At 40.4% G+C, this 24,766-nt stretch overlaps 2 protein-coding genes and 1 long non-coding RNA gene across 6 annotated transcripts; 2 read left to right on the forward strand and 1 right to left on the reverse strand.

Moving 5' to 3' along the window:
- Positions 1-4,549: 4,549 nt before the first annotated feature.
- On the reverse strand, positions 4,550-5,718 carry LOC103716577 (PRA1 family protein F3-like). The gene has a single exon (XM_008804621.4). The coding sequence runs from the start codon at positions 5,614-5,616 to the stop codon at positions 4,981-4,983; it is 636 nt and encodes a 211-aa protein (XP_008802843.1). The 5' UTR covers positions 5,617-5,718; the 3' UTR covers positions 4,550-4,980.
- Positions 5,719-7,324: 1,606 nt separating this feature from the next.
- Positions 7,325-8,863, forward strand: LOC120111714 (zinc finger BED domain-containing protein RICESLEEPER 2-like). Its single transcript, XM_039129576.1, has one exon. The coding sequence runs from the start codon at positions 7,325-7,327 to the stop codon at positions 8,861-8,863; it is 1,539 nt and encodes a 512-aa protein (XP_038985504.1).
- Positions 8,864-8,872: 9 nt separating this feature from the next.
- On the forward strand, positions 8,873-11,796 carry LOC120111576. 4 transcript variants are annotated; one of them, XR_005512795.1, is made up of 5 exons: positions 8,873-9,025; positions 9,117-9,366; positions 9,465-10,147; positions 10,266-10,987; positions 11,232-11,796. It is a non-coding gene; the product is annotated as an uncharacterized LOC120111576 (long non-coding RNA). The 4 variants fall into 4 exon arrangements; XR_005512794.1 differs by having other exon boundaries at positions 9,465-9,799; positions 9,877-10,987; XR_005512793.1 differs by having other exon boundaries at positions 9,465-9,547; positions 9,666-10,987.
- Positions 11,797-24,766: the final 12,970 nt, after the last annotated feature.

Here is a 24,766-nt window from a genome sequence, read left to right on the forward strand (position 1 = left end):
TAACGCTTCAAGTTTGCCAAGGAACCACAAATATAGCAACTGAAATAAACTGGCCAGCGTTATTGGCTTGTCAACCTGATAATGTTGAGACATCTATCCTTAACCAGCTACAGGTGTTGTGTGAGATCTGGTGAAAGCAGGGAATTCAGTGGTTGAGACAATAATAGTGAGACAATAATAGAAGATAAACACTAAAACCTTATAGAGAAAATTTATAAAGATAACAGTGCAATAATCTGCTGAGATGTTAAGGAGTACAAGTAACACATCTTTAATTGGATACAATCAAAAAGAGTGACAAAAGCTGTATATCAGGATATCATAAGAAGGCCCAATAAAGCAAAGTGCTCATTCACAGAAAATGCATATAAAGTTAACTATTTAAAGAAAATAAATCCAAAAATTATATACATTGAATTGTAAAGGAATCATGCAATAAATGAAAAACTTGATTCCACAGAACTACTATCTATTTGGTGAAGTTCAATAAAATCTGGTCAGTTATTATCCATTTCAATAACCGATTAATTTTTGCCCCAAAGTTTGCCCATGTAATAGAAAGGCAGGAAATTAGAAAAGGGCCTTATTTCATCAGAAAATAAGGACATTACATGCCTCATTGAAGATATGCCAAAGATCTCTCCCACCAAAACAATATTCTCCACTCACGCTACAAAGGTTGCAAAGAAGGTTTGTCTTCCATCTCATATAGGGCACTCAGGCGATCTCTGTCTCTTCATGGGTTCACAAATAAAGATTTTGACATGACAAATAGTGGAAGCAACGTCGGCGGAACCGACCCGAACCGGACAGTTCCGCCAATTTCGAACTGTACCGATGGCTCACCGGTACGGTTCCGGCTCCAAAAATGGGACGCATTTCCGAAACCGGAAAAGAAGAAGGAAGGAGAGAGCAAGCGGGGGAGGGAAGGAGGGGGAACCCGGTGGAGCCTTATAGAGCCCACGAGGGGGCCGGCGGAGCCCAGAGGAGCCCGCCAGGGGGCTGGCGGAGCCCAGCGAAGCCCGCGAGGGGGCCGGCACCAGGGAAGAAGGGCGGCTTAAGCAAAACGACCCTTGTTTCGTTCCAAACAGGGGTCGGCCGCTTAAGCGAGCCTTCTTCCCTGGCGTTGGCCCCCTCACGGCCTCTGCCAGGCTCCGCCGGCGTCCCTCCCTCCCTCCCCCGCTCTCTCTCTCTCTCTTTTCCTCTCTCATTCTCCCTCTCTCCTGTCTATTTCGCTGTGTCGGTATGGGTCCGATACCAATTCCTCCGACCTTGAGTAGAACCATAATGAAAGTTGTTAAGAAGAATGCAAGAACCCATGGGATGAACATGCACAATTCATAAAGCAGACTACGTACATCAAGTGGTAAGGCTTGTCATTTTGTCTTATGCTTATATGTTAGCTAATGCTTAAGTTAAATCAGAATTTAGCTTTCAGTACTCAAGAAAGAATCTTCAATGTCACTGGGGTAAAAAAGACCATGCAGCATCTATACACATCCAAATACTTGAGAGAGGAGCCAATCATGTCAGAATTCAAGGTAGCATCTTCGTAGAAACAAAAATTTATGAAGAAACTTGTAAAGAATATGATATAACCTGATCGAGAACAAACAATTTGAAAAATCAAAGCATAATATTCAGTTACCTAGAAGAAAAATGACATGACAGCCAAAGCCTCACAAAGTCACAAGGAGGAGAAAGAACACTAGATACAAAAGATAATTATTGAATGGAGAGAAAAACTAGACCATGTCCATTCAATGAAGAATATAGGTACAGCATACAAGACTATGACATTTCAGAAGTTCAAAATTAGTATTGCTCAATTTGGTCCAAAGCAGGAGAAAGGAGCCAACTATGTTTGTCAGCCAAAGAGCCAAAAATAAGATGCTCAAGAACCATAACTATAATTAAAATGCAATATGAAAAAAGAAAAAAGGTGAGAGTCATCAAAGTTTCATGAGATTGGAAGCTTTTAGCATTATAAACAAATGAATTCAAAATAGGTGCTTCCACTGAATGGTTTCATTAGAACATTACAAAGTTCAGACCAATGCATTGATTGAGTTCCTCAAAACATCAAGGCTACCAACTCATAATTTATGAAACCTAATTGAACGTAATATTGAAGACAAATTTGATATTCATGGAACGAAAGTAGACTCAATATTCATTAGTAATAGAAAAGAAATTCACGGGCAACCTCTTCACAATCTGAAATATAAACCTAGAGATAGATGATACGTTTCAAAGCAAGGTCTGTCGTACCGCCCGTACTGCCCCGTACGGGTGTACTATACCGTACCAGAAGAAAACTAGTACGAAACACGCATTCAAGTTGGTACAAACCTCGTACTATCCGTACTGAAGCGTACCGTCCTATACCAAGGCATAGTGAGGCGTATACCGGTCCGTATCAAGGTACGTATAAGGCGTACTGAAATGAAAATTAAAAAACTGTTAGACAGCTATGTCAGCATAGAGATATACTGTACTGTATCGTACGGAGTTGATAAGGTACCGATATGATACCCGGTACCGAGATTGCATACCTTGTTTCAAAGCCCATCTTCTTTGACATAGCTACTTCAGGAACTGTAGTAAACAACGATTCTTATTCCATCAATATGGCATAAGATTCTTTACCTTGTTTTAAATAAATTAGCTAGGTTTGTTGATTATGTTTATCCCGTCAATACTTAAACATCATATGATAACCTATCAGATAGGTTCTTACTCTGAAATGAATAATTAAACATTTATATGGAGAATCTTGTTAAAGGAGAGAATCAAGATAACATGGCCACCAAAATAAGGGATACCAATGGATTGGAAAGGGGGAAAGGGGGAAACGAAAAGCAAATGAAAAAAATCCTAGAGTGCTTGTGAAAAGAAACAAAAAAATTGGCCGGTGGTTATTGGCTTGTAACATCTGTTAAGCAAATGATGTTGAAACATTAGGTGAAAGCTGTGAACAAGGTCCGCCATACCGGTACCGACCGGTATAGCATACCATGGCTGTGAATTCCACAAGCATTTTTCTTTTAATTTTGTCAATAATGAACAATAAGTAAGGTTAGGGTCTAATTTATTCATGAAAAGTGTAAGGTAAAACGATTAGACAACTATAGAAGATAAAAAATAAAATGACATCATGGGGAAAATCTTTAAAAAGATATCATTACAATAATCAGTCAGAGTAACAAAGAGGATAGGAAAAGAACCTTTAATTGGAATACACTCGAAAAAATTAACAGGGGCTGATTGAGAAAGTGTATATTCTTGAAAAGTGCATAAAAAGTAACTATTTGGAGCAAATACATCCAATTTTTTTAGCAAACAAATTATGAAGGGTCATATAAATATACAATATACCAATAGAACCACCATCCATTTGCTGAAGTCCAACCAATATCTTTTCCATGATCAAATATTCTTGACTCAAAATTGCTCATAAAATAGAAAAGAGAACAATTAGGAAGGGACCTTATTCCATCAAAAAAGAAGATCTTACAAGCCTCAATAAAGAGATGCCCAAGATATTTCCCACCATGACATATTTTCTATGCATCATCATACAAGGTTAGAAAGGAAGTTAGCTGGTCTTCACTTCCCAAAAGGAGACGCAGCCCAGGAGATCTCCAATTCTCTTCTTCAGGTGATCACAGGTGAAGACTTTCCCTGGGATGACAAGCATTATAACTTTTTGATAGAAGTTGTCAAGAAGGATGTGGAATTTGGTGTTGCTGCACATGATCCCCATGGAATGAGCTTCTATGATTTATAAAGCAAAACCCATTTACATGAGCATGGGCTGGTAAGCCTTGTTATATTGGCTTATGCTAAGTTAAAACAGAATTTAGCATTCAGCACTAACAGGAATTTCTTCAATATCATTGGAAAACAAAGACTATGATACTTGTATAGATCCAAAAATTTGCATGAGAACAATCAAGTTAATGTTGAAATTTGAGGTAGTATACTTGTAGAAACAAAAAAATCGGGAAGGAACTTACAAAGAAATTGGTAGCATCTTTTACCATGATGTAGCAATTAAAAAAGCAAATTATATCATTCAATTACCTTGAAAAAGCAATGTGCAACTAAAGCCTTAGAAACTAATTTTAAAAAAAACATCTAGACGGGGATAGTTATAAAAGGAGAGAAAACTATACTATATCTGGTCAACAAAGAACATAAGTAGAATATATGAGTATGGCATTTCGTAATCAATATAAGTATTGATTAAGTTGGGTGAAAGTAGGCATAAGAGACCATCTGCTTATAAAGCTCAGAAACAATAAGATGATCAAGAACTATAGCTATTGTTAAAATGCAAGATAATGAACAGATAAATAAAAGTTTTAAAAGCGAGAGTCACCAAAAAGTTTCATGACAATGAGTGCTTTTATGAACCTAATACATGAATTCAAACTAGATGTGTTCAATGAATGGTTTCATCAAAATATCATAGAATTTCCAAAAGTTCATTAAACCAAGCTATGCATGAAGTTAATCCGAGCATGAATACTTTGAAATTTCATAATTCTCATGTAACCTAATTCAACATGATATTCAAAACAAAAATGCTGATAGTCATGATACAAAATTATAATTGAAACTCATACATAGTGTGGTCTTACCACCATAAGAGCTGTTACTTATTACAAGTAATCCCACCAATGCATTTACAGAGAATCATAAAAAATTAACATCCAATGGAAAGCAGCAATCATAATCTGGAGGAGTAAGCACAAACGTCGGTCTCCTCAAGCCAAGAAATCACATCAATAAGCCATCAGCACTCCACGAACAGAAAGAATGCAGACCAACCAAAATCATTTAATCCAAACCATCAACAGATAACTGACCCGAAATCTCGAAGAAACAACCACTCCTATCCTATTCCCCTCCAATCCTTCAAGACATGGATCGAGAAAACACTAATTCCAGCCCAAGCTAAAGCAATCAATCGCATCACACCACCCGGACGGAGGCCTGCCGCACCGGGCTTCCGGCCACCGAGAGCAATCCACCACTGGCGGCCGCGTGCTCGTCGAGGAACAGATCGTCCGTGGTCCTCAAGACCGCGTGGATCCCGATGATGGCGACCCCGACCATGATTGACGCGAGGACGTTCGACGCGACGTCGGTGACGATGAGGGCGACGACGGTGACCACGGAGAGGGCGATGAGGACGGCGCCGTCGTCGATCGCTCGGCCGAAGAGGACGAGGGGCCCGTTGCGGGAGAAGTAGAGGAAAAGCCAGGCGGCGGAGAGGGCGACGAAAGCGATCAGGGAGGAGGGGTGCCAGATGAGGCTGAGGAAGACAGCAACGAGGACGACGATTGTGTAATTGGCGCGGAAATAAGCGAGGTTGCGGTGAAGACGGGCAGAGGCTTCGCCGGTGGTGGAGGGGCGGGCGAAGGCCCCCGAGTTGAGGAGCTCCTGCCACGGCCGCCGCGCAGCGATCAGGGCCTGGCCCTGCTCCTTGAATCCGGTGATCAGATCGGTGGCGCGGGAGGCGGCGGACGGCGCCGGCGGCGCCTCCGAAGGCGGAGGGGGGACGGCGGTGGGGATGGTGCCGTAGCCGGAGGGCGAGACGGTCTTCATCGCGAGAACCGTAAAAGACGGAGAGGAAAAGAATTATATCTCAAGATCTACGAATAAGGGAAAGACGTTGGCTACGGCTCGGCAGGCCTATCTGATGGGGGGAGTGATTCTGGTTAGGGCTGCAAATGGGTTGGGTCGACCCGTGACCCGACCCGACCCAACCCGCTTAAGACCCGACCCGACCCGCATTTTAGGACCCGCGGGGCCGGGTCGGGTCCTAAATTTGGACCCGTTCTATTTTTCAGGTCGGGTCGGGTCTGTCCAATTTCGACCCGCACCCCGACCCGACCCGACCCAATTTTTTGGATCATTTTTTTAAGACATGCAGCCCATTGGGCCGCAGGCCCGCAGTGCTACAACAGGTCACAGGTGTGCTCTGGCCTCTGTGCTTTGCCCGCAGCCCGCAACGGTCCAACGGATGATATATAAATCATCCGCTGGACCGCTTCACCTGTTGGAACTTGGACGGTCCGTTCCTCCCTTTTTCTCTCCCGTGCGGCGCAGCGGCTGTGCCCTAGCCCTAGATCTCCCGAGTCCCGTGCGGCGGAGGATCATCTGGAGGAGACGAGGACGTCGAGGAGTAGACCACTTCCGTGCTCGGTGCCCTAGATCTCCCGTGCGGCTGTGCCCTAGATCTTGAGCTGCGGCGGAGGATCATTTGGAGAAGAGTAGCCCGCTTCCGTGCTCGGTGCCCTAGATCTTTCGACTTCCGACTCCCCATTCCGCGGATCTCCCTCTTTCCATTCTTCGGCGTCCCAAGGTATGTCCCTCCTCCAGTCCTCCGTATTTTTTTTAGCATAGGCCGGGAGATGGTTCCGGCGAAGGGGGCTTACATTGTAACAGGGCAACGACGCCGGACTTGAGGGAGAGGGAGAGGGAGAGGTGGGGGTCGTCGGGGTCCTCGGGGATAGTCGGAAGATTTGGAGGAGGGGCGTGCCACACTTGGGGAGCATCATTTCGGCCTACTTGTTTTATTTTCTACCAATCTGTGAGATCTAACCTAGTTTGCACAATTTTTTTGAGATTTAATCATAGTTTTCAAGATTTTATATGCACGACATTCTCTCTGCTAAAGTCTTCCTTGATCTGGTTTTGAACAGTGCTGTGGTTTTTGTTTTTTTTTGCATAACTTGTGATATTCTGCAAGAGGTTTTGAACAGTGCTGTGGTCTTCCTCGATCTACTTTCTCTGCTTGGGTCTTGACTGGAGGATCCATACAGTAGGGATTTCTATAGTTGGCTTTGCATGCTGTAATTCTGTAAATTATGAAAAAACATGGATGGTGGAGAATGAAATTCAATGAATACGCTATAAGCCTATGAAATAGGTTAATGTCCGTATGCCTGTATATTAATTAGCTCCTGTATATTAATTAGCTCACAATAAGTTTAGATTGTCCGTATGCCTGTATATTAATTAGCTCCTGCTAGTGTAACTGTGTAACAGTGTAAGTGTGTAACTATTCAATTGAAATCTGTACTCTCAAGTTGAAGTTTCTACTCTAAAGAAGGAATTTATTTATTTATATTTTTGGTGGCAAATTTTTGTCCTTATATAAATTTAAAATATTTGTTACTTATTCAGTTATTTGTCATAGATATACATCGTTATTAAGCCGTTAATTTTTTTGTTTTCATTGTATAAAGTTGCATTTTATGCTCATACATCTATATTTAATGCTTGCATGCAAAATAGGTTAATGTCCGAGATGGATAGCAATGAAAACATGGCTGAAGTTTCAAGTGTACTTCGTTGTAGTGGTTCTCAAGTAATGGAGCCTTCTAATACAGATAGCTCTAAAATGAACAGAAAAAGGAGGTCGGAGATATGGAATCATTATTGTGAGGTAGAAAATCAAAAAGACAAGGCTAGATGCAATTATTGTCATTTTATTTTTTCAGCTGATCCTAAAAATGGGACAAGCCATCTTCACAAACATGCAAATATTTGTAAGGCAAAAAAATATAATGATAAGAAACAGAAAATATTAATAGGCACCGTGACTTCAAAAGATGGTGTTCCATTGAACGAGTTAGTTCCCTATTCATTTGATCAGGAAAGAAGTCGTGAGGACCTTGCAAAGATGGTAATTCTACAAGAGATGCCATTTACAACAGTTGAACATCCAGCATTTCAGACCTTTGTTAGGAACCTTAGACCAGAATTTCATATTGTTTCAAGGACAACATTGTCTTCTGATTGCTTTAAAATTTATGAAAAGGAAATACGAAGACTTGAAGATTTGTTCAAGATGAACTGTGGAAGAATCAGCTTAACATCGGACATGTGGACATCAAATCAAACATTGGGATACATGTGTCTCACTGCACATTATATCACTAATGATTGGAAACTGAAAAAGCATATTATCAATTTTAAGTTGGTTCCTTCACCACATACAGGCTTAGTCATTAGTGATGCTATAGCTAACTGTATTTTATCTTGGAATATTGAGAAAAGGTTGGGTTCAATCACTCTTGATAATTTGTCAGCAAATACAGTTGTAGCAACAGAACTTCAAAAACAATTTAAAAAAGATTTACTTTTGGATGGTAAATTCTTTCATGTGCGTTGCTGTGCACATATTCTTAATTTGATTGTGAAGGATGGGTTGAAGGTAGCGGAGGGTGCTATTCATAGGATCCGCGAGGCTGTTAAATATATAAAATCATCTCAAGGAAGGTTGGAATTATTTATGGGAATTGTGAAACAATTCAAGATGAATGGTAAAAAACGGATATGCTTAGATGTACCTACTCGTTGGAATTCTACATATCTCATGTTAAATGATGCTATACAATTCAAGGATGTATTTATGCGACTTGTGGCCCGGGATCCTAATTTTGAAGGTGCGCCAACTGAGGAAGATTGGTCTCAAGGCATCATTATTTGTGACTTCTTAAAGGTTTTTCATCTTATAACTGAAGTTTTTTCACAAACAAAAAATCCAACTGCAAATTTGTATTTCTATGAGATTTGGAGAATAAATATGCTCTTGATTGAAGAATCTAGGAGTTCAAATGCAGTTGTGATGATGATGGCTTTAAAGATGCAAGAAAAATTTGACAAGTATTGGAAGGAATGCTCTCACATTCTTGCTGTAGGGGTTGTCCTTGATCCAAGACATAAGATGAATCTTATTAGATATTGCTTTCAGACAATCCATGGTAATGATGATCGTGCTTCATTTGAGATCAACAAAGTGCATGATGTTCTTCAAACTTTGTATGATAATTATGCAATTTGATATGGCACAAATGTCTTTCTTAATCAAGTGGATGAGAGGGTGTCTACATCCCATGGTGGAAGAGATGAGAATCGTTTTCTGCATGGCTATAAAGAATTCATCCATGGAGTACAAGTTACCCAACCATCTAAGTCAGAATTAGAGACTTATTTGGAAGAGAAGGTATTTTACGATCTCTAATTTGGATGCTTACATTAAAATATTAGTCAATAATACTAATAAAAATGACATGCCATTTAATTTTTTGGAGCAGATTCATCCATTAGAAGATCAAAATTTTGACATTCTACAGTATTGGAAATTCAATGAATCAAAATATCCAATATTGTCTAGGATGGTACGTGATATCTTGGCAATTCCCATTTCTACTGTTGCATCTGAGTCTGCCTTTAGCACTGCTGGCAGGGTTTTGGATGATTTTCGTAGTAGTCTATCTCCAAATACGGTTGAGATATTGGTGTGCACACAGGATTGGCTTCGAGACAGCTTGCCTCATCTTGCAGGTTCAATTTCTATAACATTCATAAATTTTATCATGCATCAGTTGTACTAGTGCTTTAAAACTTTGAGATTTTTAATTTCATATTTTCTTCATTTGTAGATGATCCACCTTCTCATACAAAATACAAGATTGAAGATTACGAAACTGTTGTTGATATTAATATCGATGATTAACTTATGCTGGTAAGTAGTAGAGTTCATCTTCATTATTATGCTTACATTTGAATTCTCCGATTTGCATCATTTCATGTGACATGACCACCTACTTGCATCATTGATTCATTATATATGTTGCTATCAGATGTAGGTGCAAGCAAAGAGAAATTTATGATTCCATGTGTTCAAGTTAGAAGGATGTATACATTGCATGACAAACCTGTTTACATAACCAGCAAAGACAGCATAACTTCAAAGCTCCTGCACAAACATAAAAGTGTACTCATTGATGCTTAAACTTTATAATTTTATAGTATAATGATCGTAAACTGATGTTGCTTCTTTGCTTTATGCAGGATGGTGGTAATCTATCTTAACTAATGGGACAAGTCATCTTCACTGAATTTTGATGTTGATGTTGATGTTGATGTTAATTGCATGATGTTGATGTTGTGATGCATCCTTTTGGATTGTCATATGGGGTAGAATTTTGCTGTGATGTAGTAAATTGTAATGTTGTGATCCTAAAACTGTGACCCAGGTTGTAATGCTGTTGTTTGGATTGTCCTTTGTCATATGGGGTTGAATTTTATTGTTGATATTAATATCGATGATTAACTTATGCTGGTAAGTAGTAGAGTTCATCTTCATTATTATGCTTACATTTGAATTCTCCGATTTGCATCATTTCATGTGACATGACCACCTACTTGCATCATTGATTCATTATATATGTTGCTATCAGATGTAGGTGCAAGCAAAGAGAAATTTATGATTCCATGTGTTCAAGTTAGAAGGATGTATACATTGCATGACAAACCTGTTTACATAACCAGCAAAGACAGCATAACTTCAAAGCTCCTGCACAAACATAAAAGTGTACTCATTGATGCTTAAACTTTATAATTTTATAGTATAATGATCGTAAACTGATGTTGCTTCTTTGCTTTATGCAGGATGGTGGTAATCTATCTTAACTAATGGGACAAGTCATCTTCACTGAATTTTGATGTTGATGTTGATGTTGATGTTGATGTTAATTGCATGATGTTGATGTTGTGATGCATCCTTTTGGATTGTCATATGGGGTAGAATTTTGCTGTGATGTAGTAAATTGTAATGTTGTGATCCTAAAACTGTGACTCAGGTTGTAATGCTGTTGTTTGGATTGTCCTTTGTCATATGGGGTTGAATTTTACTTTGAAAAATCCTGTGATGCTAATACTGTAACCAGCTTTGATTATAAACTTACATCTTAGTGCATAGGTGGTGGAATTGAAGTGTCTATTGGCCTTTGTCCTGTATGTCTCATGTTTACTAGTGGATATCAATAATTGGAATGGTTTGAGAAAGAAGTTGTTATAATTCTTTAGGTGTTTGATTCCTCCTGACAAGTGTGTTTTTTGTTTCTTCTTTTCTTCATGCAGACGAAGTGAACCAAGAAGGCTGGAATTGTTGGCAAATATGGTAACCAAATTCTTCATAGCTGTTTTCCTTTGCTTGTCTATTTCTACCATTGCAGTAGCTGTTGCCTATTTTCTCCGATTCATTGTCATGTCTTGGGATCGGAGACTTCATAGCTGTTCGGCCATGACTCTGGCAGATTGAGAGAGAAAACCTGACGAAGCAAAATCTTCTTGAGAAATTAAATATATATTTTGTATTTTACTCCCAGTTGTGAAATCTCATGAACTGTCTTTTGACGTAACAGGTCTGACATATATACCAGAGCAGTCCTTGAAGATATATGCAACTTCCAGCATTGCAACAGGGATTTTGTAGTGCATGTAACCCTGCTTTATGCCCCTTCTTGTTTGTCTCAACTTTCTTCGTGGATCAAAACGCTGCCTGCGAGGTTATGTATGATATTGGAAAGATGGAGGTCCATACCATGAGATTGTCGGCACCCAATGGCGCCATCTCTGCCTATTTCAGGACCAATGTGGATTGAAGAATGTTCGGCTTGATTCCACATTCGTAGCTGATGACGTGGCTTATAATTCCAGTGCTGACGACATGGTTCTAATGTCCAAAGCTGTACTTCATCCACTTTACAGTGTCCTATTCAGCTCTCCCATATTTGAGCATGTGACATTTGTATACTGTTCCTATCAGGTGATTGTGATTGTTCTTCCTTGAATCTCAGAAGAAATCCAAGTTTACTGCTTACGTGGATGCCATTTATTTTTTTCATGTCCAGCGTGCTCCCAGATTTTGCATGTATTGGTGGAAACTTCTTTTACCATGACATATATTTGAATTCCTGTGGTTGTGTGCACAGAATGCTTGAATCATGGACTGATGTAATAATCCAATGTGTGCAATATGAGCCTGCCATTGATGGGTCACAAGGTCTTGATCAAAACACTATAGACTTCAAAATTGGATAATGGATGTCATTCAACATACAAAGATAAGTGGTTGTGATAAAAATGGTCATGTTGATGTTGGTGAAGTCTTTATTTTCACGCTTCCAGCCTTTCAGGAGGAATTGTTGAGCTTGCAAAAGGCTTCACCTGATGGTGAATTGGTGAATCGGTGATGGAGTATTGGAGTTGACAAAATATTGAATTAAAAATGCAAATCTGACCCGGACCCGACCCGGACCCGACCAGATCCGGACCCGACCCGACCCGAATGACCCATTGGGGTAGGTATGGACCCGACCCGACCCGATCCGTTTTTCAACCGGGTCGGGTCTGGGTCCAAAATTAGGACCCGAACATGCAACCGGGTCGGATCGGGGTCACCTAGGACCCGACCCAACCCGACCCATTTGCAGCCCTAATTCTGGTAAGTCGGTCTTGTCCTCTATATTATTCCACCTAAGTTTCATTCTATTGTTCTGAAGGTGCTCCCAAGGATCGCGCGACTTTTCCAAAGAAATCCCTCGGTGGGAGCCACAAGGTGCACCTTAAAGAGTCTGTCAGCCAAACCGCTCTAATAGACTGGGAGTGCAGTCTCTTTTGACGAAGAGAGAGTCTTTGATAGTTCGGTATGTGACCAGATTCATCCTAGAGCTCCAAATACTTTTAGAGTCAGGTGACGATTGCTTGGTATGGTCTGATTCGGGCAGGTCAAACATTGGCTATGGGTCAACACTGCTCCCCCTTGTGGCAGAAAATCGGCAGGTATGTGTCTCTCGTTTTGTCTAATTGCATATGGCTTATGAGCGATGGGCAGAACGTGGACGCAATGGAAGACGCTTGGGTGGACTCGCCACCCTTGGGGCGTTGGCCGACTATGGTCAACATCGGTGCCCTGGGAGGACTACAAGTCTGCGACCTCCTCCTTCCCAGAGGAGCTAGTTGGGATTCTACCTGTGTAGCCCAGCTGGTTGGAGACCAGCTTGCTGAGAGAATCCGATCAGTGCCAGTCCCCGGATCTGCCAACCTTGACGTGAGGGTATGAATCTCTTCTTGCAGATCCTCGGTGAGGGTGGGCGATGTCTACGGCCTCCTCCATAGTGGGCAGCACCCGAAAGTGGATTGTGCGCGGGTTCGGCGCTTTGGTCTGCTTCCTAGTGTAGCTTTATTCCTTTGAAAGATTGCTTGGGGATGGCTCCTAACGAGGTTCATCCTGAGTACAAAGGGGCTAGATATATATCCCCAATGCCTCTTGTGCCTGGTGGCTGTGGACCATGTCTTTTTCCAGTGCCGGTGTGCAAGGATGATTTAGGACTTTGCCATGATCCCATTTGGGGTTCGGTGCGACACGGCGTCATTCCTGCAAGAAGTCAGACAGTGGGTGACCTCCCCACGATCCAGGCAAGCGGCAACTGTGGTGACCTATACAGCACATCAAATCTGGCTATCCAGAAATGCTTGGACGTTCGATGATAGCTACTCCCTCCAAGGTTCGTTGCCGAAAGTGCCGAGAGCCAGCAGCTAAGATTACTCGGTCACATATGTTTAATGGTACCTTGACTGCTCGGGACATCTGGAGCTCCTCTTTTACTCTTGGAGCATCTTGCCCTGTGTTCTTCACCTGAGAGTCCCCACCTCCGAGATTCCTCAAGGTTAAATTTGACGGATGTGTACTGGATGGCAGCAGCAAGAGAAGAGCGGGCTTCATCATTAGCGGTCCGGACTCTAGGGTGGTTGCCAGATCTTTGATACCTCCGTTCCGAGGGCGGAGTTGTGGACAGCTTGGATCGGCCTAAGGTATGCTTGGCATATGTTGCAAGCCAATACCTTAGTCCGCGAGGGCGACTTGGCTACTATTATTGGTTGGATCCAGCAGAGTATAAGAGGGGTGGGTGGTTACCATCCTCTCTTTAGGGATATTTGGGCGATGGTGAGGGTTGGGATGGCCTTGCAGGCTAAGCATGTATATTGAGAGGCCAACGAGACAACAGATTGAGTAGCCTCCTATGTGGCTAACCATTCTAGGGAGATCTTATGGTTGGGAGAGAGGGGACTACTCGGTGCCCTCCGAGACTTATCATCTTTTGATTTCTTTGGATGTATTCATACTTGCTATGTATAATACATATGTTTCAGCAAAAAAAAAACAAAGAAAAGAAAAAGGAACAGGATAAGGCGAAACACGAGAAATGTAACAACCGAGAATCTCATTTAAATACTCAAGATTTTCTCGACGAATAACTAATATGGGACCAAATATATGTCTGCATCGTTTCTCTATTTAAGCTCCGATATCTTCATCAGGCTAAGGGTTCAAATCCATTCAAATCTAATTACAAGCACCACAATCGGTTTGTGGTCAGCCTCTATGAACTCGTGTTGTAGTGTCTCCTAGCCTACATAGAATATGGGCCAAATTCGCTCTGATACCATTTGTAACAATGTAGGACCTTATCCAAAAAGACTAGCGAGAAGGTATTTTTTTGGTTTCTTGGTTCTATATAAGTACCCAAGATCTTCTCGGCTAATAATCGATGTAGGACCAAACATATGCCCGCACAGTCCTCACATATAAAATACCTAGGACTTTTAGCCTGACAAAGATGTCGAGGCTTAAATGCGAGATGTATGTGAGGATCCATGTAGGCGTGTGTATCAAGAAACCCAAATAATACCTTCCAGCTAGCTATTTTGGGTGAGGACCTGGGTTGTGACAAATGGTATCAACTGACCATGGGCCAATTATAGTGCATGTGATTAGATTTGAATGGATTTTAATTCTTAGCATGACGAGAACGTCAGAGCTTATTCGCTCGGTAGACCACTCATAGAAGCTTCTGGGTTTCTTCCCCTTCCTTTCCGTCAAGGATGGGGAATGTATCTAGGAACGATGCAAAGAAATAATAGGTAGTCACATGCATACATGTGGATTTGTTGGTGTTTATAATGGGGACCGATAATTACAACAAACTTAAATGTTAATAAGAGAGTCAATTACTATGCTACGATGGGTGGCCTTTTGTTTTGATGTTTTAATTAGTGTTTTCTCGGCCCAACCATATATGCTTGAAGAAAAGAACCAAACAAAAAGTCTATGCATTGCACCAATATCCCAATGCTTTTTTTTTTCCTGAAATATAGTTTGGTATGAAACTGGAATGATTGGTCCAACCAGGTTGGTCTTATAGAGGAATTAGGGTGGAGAGATAGAAAAGGAGAAAGAGGACATGAGGACTTCATTGTGTTAAAATTTTGGTATTCTTTTGTGCATGTCATAGCTCTTCCTCTCCGAGAAGACCTACCATGCAGCCAACTTTAGGCTATATCAGTTATTAAGCCGATCTCAGAGGACCACAACCTCGACTACATAACCTTCCACAGGCAGACGAACTGACCTTTCGGAAGCCGACGAGCTAACCTCCCATAGGCCAAAGAGGTAGTCTTCTATTCAAACTCAGACTCTGAAGAATCCCATCTTAGTGGGACAATGACTCCTCCTCTATAAAAGGGGGTTCAATGCATCAAGTATACAGATCAGATTATTCTACCCCATACTCTCTTCTCCCATACTATTATCAAAGATAACCAAAAGTCTCTCATTCCCTCATTGTTATGAATTTCCTTCTCTTTCGCACTCCAAATATTCTCTCTCTGAGTTAAGCAATGGAGGGCTAGTCGAAGTCAATCTAGTGAGTTCTCTAACCTCTTGTTGTCATGTAGATCAACAGAATCGCTCCACATCAACAATTCGGAGATCCATAGAAACAGATTGGAACCGTCTATGGAAAACCAAATGAAAAGCCATACCACCTAAGACAAGAAATCACTCCAACATGTCTCCCATTAGATCCCATCAAGAAGATGAAGACCTGGTTGGGCTAACATTGCAGCCCTACGAGGTTTGGGGTCCAAGAGATCCGTCTACTGTAGCTATCAACCAGGAAGGCAGTTTGACTACTGAAAAGATAAAACTCTGGTTGGAACAACTTTATCGCCTCCAGAGGTTTGGGATCCGGGAGATCTATCTCCCGTAGCTTTAACCAGAGTAGCAGCATAACCATTGTGGCAACCTAACGATGCTGAAATAGGGGGAAAAAGGTCTGATCTGGAAACAAAAACTTCAAACCTCTCAGAGCCTACTCTTAACACCTTGCCTCACTAAGCCAACCTCAAATACAGACATCTCAAAAGAAATAAGATATGAGGAGAAATAAAATTGCTTTCATTAACATATAAAATATTCAATTTTAAAACTAGTTAATGAGCAATCTTAATACTTCTTTTGCCTGAGTTAGAAATAAAGCTCGGACTTAGAAGTATGGGGTATGTTATGTGGCCTAAAATCAACCTGCTTATCATGGGCCGACACGAGGCATGCAGGAAGACCAATTTCAAACAAATTTGAATTCTGGATGAATTAAGAGGAACGGTTACAACTCCACGCGATTAATAAGATCCAGATAAGGAAGGACGGTTAGAGCCCATTCTTTGATTTCCACCTCCAATTGTAACAGAACCATGCCTTCTTCTCTATATAAACAGGGCCAAGAAACCCAAGTACAATATCTCATAGCTCATCTATCAGCTTGTACTATCATTCTACTCTTCTTTCGTGCAGGTCAAAGCTCTTCCTCTCTTGCCTTCTTTCTTTGGTTCTTTCCAGAACTCTCTTTTCTCTCTTTTCCAGATTTAGAAAGCAGAGGAAGCAGAACCCAGCCTTATTTGTTCTTCTCTTTTTCTCGAAGAAATATCCAAGTCCTTCCTCGAGCACCAAGTCGAAGAGCTAACCTCCCATAGGCCGAAGAGCTAACCTCCCATAGGCCGACGAGCTGACCTTCCGTAGGTCGATGAAATAGTCTTTTACTTAGACTCGGACTCTGAAGAATCCCATCTTAGTGGGATAACAACTCCTCTAGAAAAGGGGGTCTAAGGCACCAAGTATGCAAATATGGTTACTCTATCTCATAGTTTTTTCTCCCACACCATTGTTAGAAACATAAGTCTCTCATTCCCTCACTATTGTGAATTTTCATCTCTTTCCCACTCCAAATATTTACTCTCTAACTTGCACTGGTGGCCCCGACTAGAGCCCATCTGATGAGTACTTTGCCCTCTTGTTGTCTTGCAAATCAATGAAAGCACTCCATGTTAGCAATCCAAAAATCACCAGCAGCAGTTGTGCTTAAAGAACCAGCCCTCTCTAATTCAAGTCCGAACTATAGAGGACTTGCACTTTCATTAAACTGGCTGAATATGTTAAAAGACTAATAACCTATTTTGACATACTAATAAAACAAAAAAAAAGTGCCCTAAACTAAAAACTCGATAATTTATCATGTGTTCAAATCTTTCCTTTTTTTATTATTGGTCAACTCCACAAATTATTTATCTTGAGCAAATGCCAATAAGTGGATCTACCTTGACCACTTTGCTTCTTTTTCCTTCTGGGGTTTAATGAAGCTTCATTTTCCAAATTCTTCTTTAAAGAATCCATATTAATTGATTTCATTTCAAGAAACATATAATTATTGATGTCCAACAAGTTTTTAATAATCCTTTGTTTTGTTTAAAAATTATAAGAATCTTTTTAGTATTCTCTTGCATAGGAATTTGAAAAGCCATAAAAGTATTAGTACATATCTTGATAACTAAGTCATTTACAAAAGAAAATATCTATCTTTTTCTTTTTAGGCATTAGCAATGTATGCATATCTAAAAATTGAACAAACCTTCCAATAATTTAGTGTTCAAAAATTTGATCAACATTACCCTCTTTTTTATGTATGATCAAATTTAAAATCAAAATAAATTTCCAAAGTATCAGAATTTTAATTAACAAGTGATGTGCTAAAATTTTTGTGTCGGATTGAGCTGTTGCAATAAATGTATTTAGAGCTACTACCTTGGCTAACATAAGGATCTTGATAACATAACTCAAGATAAAAATTATCTTGTGATATTCTTCTTTCATGCTTATCTACGCTATCTGTGAAACCCATTTTTTCAAGTTCCTTTCCTAAGTGCAATATCTAACATATTTTATGCTGCTTTAACAAGTTCATTCTCTGATATTGAAAGATGACATTTATACCTCTATATCTTAAATTGATCCACAAATTCTGTTATCATTTTCTTTGGTTGTTGTCCAATCTTGGCATATCAGCCATGGAAAACATCAAGTTTAGTTTTGAAGAACAATTATTAAAGCTGCTCTCATTTTGGGATGGACTAATGTATCATGTCAAATATTGTCTTTGGTTGTGAATTTAGAAACAAGAATAATTTTAAGAAGAAAAAGAGTACATTTCATTAGCATGTTTGGACTTTATTTCTTTCATTCTCTTTATTACTTCAATAGATAGTTCATTTTAGCTAATAGTTTTTGAAACTCAATTCTGCATCATCTCTCTACCTTATGCCCCTTGTGCCAGAACTCTAGTGCAAGATGTTTTCTCTCTCTATATTCAGGATTTGTTGCACATCATACCTTAGGCTGTGCGAGTTCTTTGCAAGTTGGAGCTTTTCTTCTTTTTGGGGGTTAGGTTCTGAGCTTTACTGTATGGGCTTAGTAGTTTTGAGGGGCATATTCCCAACTAATTTATTAGCTCGTTCTTTTTCTTTTCTCAATTATATTTTATTGTCCTTGATAATATTCTTTTGGAGTCAAGAATTCTTTCTTTCAAGGAAAGTTTTTGAAAGTTTTTTATCTTATTATCTAATAATTTCGCTTTTTTTTTGTTAGAATAGTTGTAACCCGAGCAAATTCTATGTTATATCATAACCATTGAAGAATCAAGATTTTTTTCCTTTCAACTTTTTTTATTTTATTTTCTCATAAAATGATTTGATGCTTTTCTATTTTCAAAAAGTCAATTACCCAGCTATGATCATTGACTTTTTTGCACAAAGAGATTATCCAAGGACCTACGCATGTCAATCCAAGCCTTATCATTGCACCAAGCAACAACCACTCATGGCTCCTCATCTCTCTCTCAAAAGCAAAAGTGTTCGACCAATCAAATACATTCCTCTCCTCAACTGAAACCACTTCAAAGTTAGAAGGGAAAAATAACAAAGTACCACCTCACATTTCACATTAGCCATTGATTGAAAAATCACATCACTTCCCAGCACAACTTGATCAAATCATTTGTGAGCCTAGATGAATTCCTGTTGGAAGTCCATATTACTTTTCGTGCTTATACTGCGATTGTAGTCCTAGTTTATCTTAATTCCTTATTCGAATTCTAATTGAAATTTTTTGTCTTTTAGTGCTAGTACAAATTAAGTTAGCTTCAAACCCAATATATACAAGAGTGTCTTTCAATAGAGTAAGAAAGAGAGTATTTTTTTTTACGTATCGGGCAGTGAGACTTCGAGTCAAACTCTTTGTTTCATCTTTTATTTTTTTAAAAATAATTTTTTTTTCTTCCAAATTTTTTCTTCTATTATTTTTGTTTAATTTAATTAATATTTATTTAGGAACTTAGATCGGCAAGTTTGACCTACACCGAGTAGCATGTTGTTCTACAAATTCTACTTTTGCTCACCATTCAAACTCCAATCAAAGGGGAAACCATCCCTTTGCAGTCCCCACCTTGCCTCGACCTCCTCCTCCGCTATTCGTGGGCGGCCAATATAATACGCATCAATATTTTGTTTATATATTATATAGCATTCTCGGTGACCTAGAGACAACCAATACAGCAGATACGGATCTATTATACCTCACAGATATGATTGTGATATATGAGCCTATTTGGTTTCTTTTTTCTTTTTATGTAATTGCCTTGGATATTTATGCATCCCTTTACTTAAGGGAGATTGGTTATTAAACGCACCATATGGTAAAAAAGAATATTAAATAAAAGATTCAATTAATTCATATAATTATTTATTTGTACTGTTGTGGGAATAAGGGGTTCTGAACTTAGTCCCACATCGACTAGATAGCGGAGAGATATGTTCCTTAAATGGAGGGGGACAACCCCTTTCTCTTCAGAGACGTCTTTTGTGAGGCAAAACTGTGAGAGTAGCGTATGACGCGCCAAAGGGGCTAGTACCTACGCGGACCTCCAAGGGTAGCGCACGATGCGCCCAAAGCGGACAATACCTCTGAGGAGAAGCAGTCGTCTCCGCTGTCTGAGCCCGGTGAGGACGAGGTCGAAGGGCGACAGATCCTCCTGTAGCGCTGGACGCGTGGGCCGAAGGCCGATCTCTCATGACCTCATCAATGGTGAGGTCAGAGGGTGGAAAATCCTCTCGTAGCGCTGGACGCGCGGGCCGGAGCCCCACCTCCCTTGACCTCATTAATGGTGAGGTCGGAGGACGGAAAATCCTCCCGTAGCACTGGACGCGCGGGCCGGAGCCCGACCTTACCTTGACCTCAACAAAAAAGAAACAAAGAAGAAGAAAAGGTAGGCCTCCGAGCAAACGTGAGAAGAAAACCTACCGTAGTCCTCGCCGAAAATACTAACGGCCGGAAATGAAGAATCGAGAAAAATCGCCAAAAAAACACCCCAAAGTACCTTGAGGGAAGACCAAACAACAATCACGGGAAGAAGAAAATGAAAGAAGAAGAAGATGAAGACTGTGGCAGCCAAATGAAGGTTTTTAGGGCTGGTTTGGGTTTTATATAGACTCTCCCAATGGATTGGATTGACAAAAGCAAGCTACGCCTCGCGTCCATATTATGCCACGTGTCGGTCTCGAAAATCGGCTCAGCGTATCAACCTAGATCACTGCTTTAAAAACGGAATGGGAGCAGCCGTCTCTTCGAACACTGGAGTCCCATTATGAAGTTGCAGCTCAAAATCACCTCAAAAAACAAAAAGTTGTCACCTCGTGCTCTCATTAAAAACACCCAAAAGTATCTTTTCCCCTTCTTTTGAAACGACAAAATGATTTGAAGCCGCCTAATCTCATCAGCATGACAAAATTAGCTACTTCCTTCGCCCGAGCTCGAAAATGGCTCGAACTCAGAAGTCGGAGGATAGTGATGGGGGGAAAATAGACCACCCAATACATGTGATTAAAGCATCCGAGTCCAACGACGAGCATAACCTCGGTAAGCACGGCTTCGGCAGGCATGATCTCGGCAAATATGATATCCGCAGGCATGACCTCGGCAGGCATGACCTCGGCAGGCATGGTCTCGGCTGAGCAAAGCCCGATTGACCTCCAGGCCAAGGAAGACCTAGTCAGAAGCTGAGACCGACCCCGACTCCACAAACAGTCAAGTCGGTTTGCCTAAAGAAGGTCTCACCAAATTCTCCATATTCAGGATCAAATTCCGCAATCTCTGCCATAATGGCTGTCAATATTTGAATCCATGCAATCTCAACCGATTGCTAGCTAGCCTAAAATTCCGTGCCATCTAAAGAGATTCATTTAACCCAAGATTTGCATAATCACATCTGATTATGAGTAACCGCTACACCTCCTCCTATAAAGAGGGGAGGACTCCGGGGAAAGAGGTATCTTCTCCCCTCGCCAGAAAACATCTCCATTAAAATATCTCAAGATCCCTCTCTGACTTAAGCATCGGCGGGTCTTCGTCGGATTCCCCGGTCCAGGCTTCTTGCAAGTTTGCTGGAGACAACCGTCCGCCACCGTACTGCAACAGAAGCTCCTCCTCCTTGGTTAGCGGTCACCCTCGGGTCTGATTTCTAGCAACATGTACAATATTAGATTAGGTTGGGAAAAAAGATGTTGCTATGGAAGCTGGAAGCTTATTTTTTAAGACCTAACTTCATTTAGTATGCACAATGATTAAACTTTTAGGGTTAATTATAGATATGAAAAGAATCTACTAGGGGGGTGTAAAAAACGGCCAAACTGCAAATCTAATCTAAATCAATATTTTTGGTTCGGTTTATATTGATTTTTTTAAATTGATTTGGTTTCAGTTTGAGAAAATTTTGAACCGAAATTCAGTTTGCTTTCAATTTGAGTTTTCAAAAAATTGATTCATTCGATCTGACCTAACCCAACCCAACCTACGTGTGTGTGTGTGTATTCAAACTGAATCAGCACAACCCGGCCTAATATGTCTATATATATGAATTTCAATTTTTTTATATATATAATAGATTATCAATTCGATAAACTGTCTCGAAATGAACTAATTTTTTTGAATTAGTTTCAAGTGGTTTTTGTAGATGACCAGTTTAATTTTCATTTGGGAAACACGTTTAAATCAATTGAGTTTTCGATTTAGCTCCAAATCGATTAGATACGACCCCTGCACTCCTTATGATATCTATGAGTAAAAATTTTCTGCCGTTAAATTATGTAGTATGGTATAATCATGTTATCCAGCACGTGAAAAGATGCCAAATCTTGTTAGATTGATGAATTCTGTCAGAATTATATGAATTTGTATTCTTTTTGTTCCTCTCTTTCCTCCATTGTTGTAGTTCATTTTTAATTTCTTGATGGATTTTGCATAGCTACTATATAATTATAATCAATTAATTATCACTTGTAACCTATATAAGCAATTATCATGGGCATATTACATTTTATTGTCTAATGTATGAAAATATTGATGCTTCTTAGTCTGACGGTAAAGCTGATCATGGGCTAGGTGACCTACCTAGCCCAGTGCAAAATTTAGCGGGCCTGGACACTGAAAATAGGCCTATGAGGCGAGCCCAAAAAATTTGAAAAATAGCCAGACCTGAAGGCCCGATATGTATATATGCACACACGTGCACACACAAATATCATAGAGAGTGATAGGTTAACTAAGGATGTAAATAAGCTGGCTGGCTTTGTGGGCCTAAATTTACTGCATTGTTTGAGCTGTTTATCAGGCCCATCTTTTGAGAAGAATTGGATATCTTCTGTTTGAATTTCAAACTTAAAACAGCTTGGGTCGATGGGCAGGCCTGGAACTGGCTCTGCAAAAATTGGATTGGACCTGGACAAAAATTTAAAACTGATGGTTAGGCCAGGCCGGGCTAGGCCGAACTTGGGCATAGCCATCAGATCTAGCTTCTGCCACAGACCCCGGCCAGGCCCAGGGTTTGCTCACCTCTAATCGATAGGTATAAATCAAAGCTATGAGCCGCTTCACCCCCATCCCCCCTCTATATTTATTCTGTCTTTTATTTTTTAAAAAATCTTATGAGATGTCAGATTCTCACTTTTTTTGATAGACGACGAGTTTTATTAGTTAATTAGCTTATATCGTAAATAAATACGGTGTTGCCCAAGGTGACAAGCCAAGAGGGGGGGGTGAATTGGTTTCTTTTAATTTTAACTATCTTACTTGTGTTAAATGATGAGTTAGTGAACTTAAACAAATCACAATACAAACAACAAGAAGTATAGTGGTTCGGTGCTCTCCTTAGCACCTACGTCCACTCTCCAAGCGACCCCTTGGGAATTCACTATAATCCCGCGGATTACAGTTGGATTGTTTTCCGGGCTCACAATCCAAAAACCTTTACACTTTGGTTTTCCGGGTTCACCAAAAACCTATGTTGGTTTTACGGGCTCACCAACGAACCTTTACACTTTGGTTTTTCGGGTTCACCAAAAACCTATGTTGGTTTTACGGGCTCACCAACGAACCTTTACACTTTGGTTTTCCGGGTTCACCAAAAACCTATGTTGGTTTTACGGGCTCACCAACGAACCTTTGCAATTGGTTTTCCGGGTTCACCAATCAACCTATGCCGTTGGTTTTGCGGGCTAACCAACCAACCTTTACAAGTAGTTTAATAAACAAAGGAAGAAGATTTAAACTCCTAGATGAGCAAATATAACAATATAATCTACAAAGAAGAGTTTAGAGAATATTTATCGCTTGATGTGACTTCTCTCTTCTTTGTCAAGGATGCTTCACTCTTCAAGGGTGGATGGAGCTCTTGATGACTCTTTGAATCTGCTCAACCACTTTCTTTTGATTCTTGAATGAAGCACTTGGATGAAGCTTGCCTTGCTAGGGTTCTTTCTTGAATGCACTTGATGTATTTTTCAAAGCTTGCTTCCTCTAATGAATACTCCCTCTTAAATACTTCTCCAACCTCCAAATAGTCCTTCCTGACCGTTGGATTGAAGAAACTAGCCGTTTATAGCCGTTGGGAGTCCAAAAAGCACTTCTGCACAACTAGCCGTTATGCTTCTGCCCGTGCTTGGGTCGACCCAAACCTTTCTTGGGTCGACCCAAACCTTGGGTCAGCTCAAACTTTTTCTTGGGTCGACCCAACCTTCAGAAACACAGAAACTTGGAATTCAGCTTTCCTTCACTTGGGTCGACCCAACCTTTCCTTGGGTCGACTCAAGGTTCAGTTGGGTCGACTCAACTTCTTCTTGGGTCGACCCTAACAGGGTTTCCAGAGAACCTTTTCTGTCTTCTGTTCTGTCTTGCCTTTGGGTCGACCCACACAGGGTTTGGGTCGACTCAAGCTTGGGTCGACTCAACTTCATCTTGGGTCGACCCTCTCAGTAAATCCAGAGAACCATTTTCTGAGTTGTTTTGAGGATCTTGATGTTTGGGTCGACTCATGCTTTCCTTGGGTCGACCCAACACACTGTTCATCTGTGCCATTTTTGCAGAAGTGTGCCAAATGATTTCTTGATGTGCCGGGGTCGACCCAATCATCCTTTGGGTCGACTCAATCCACACTTTGCTGCATCTCAAGGTTAGATTCATTCAAATAAACAATGAAATGTATCTATATTAATTTAAACAAATATACTGAGAGTAACAGACTTAAGAATGTAGTATCGATTTAACTTATAACATACTCTAGATAATTGCTTGTTAATCATCAAAATAACACTATCATCCTCAATCTCCCCCTTTTTGATGATTACAAAATAAAGAGTATGAGCCTATTGATACTTGTCTCTAAAATCAGTTTTTTTG

Source organism: Phoenix dactylifera, chromosome 8 (assembly GCF_009389715.1).
Source record: "Phoenix dactylifera cultivar Barhee BC4 chromosome 8, palm_55x_up_171113_PBpolish2nd_filt_p, whole genome shotgun sequence".
In the NCBI taxonomy this organism is placed as follows: Eukaryota; Viridiplantae; Streptophyta; class Magnoliopsida; order Arecales; family Arecaceae; genus Phoenix; species Phoenix dactylifera.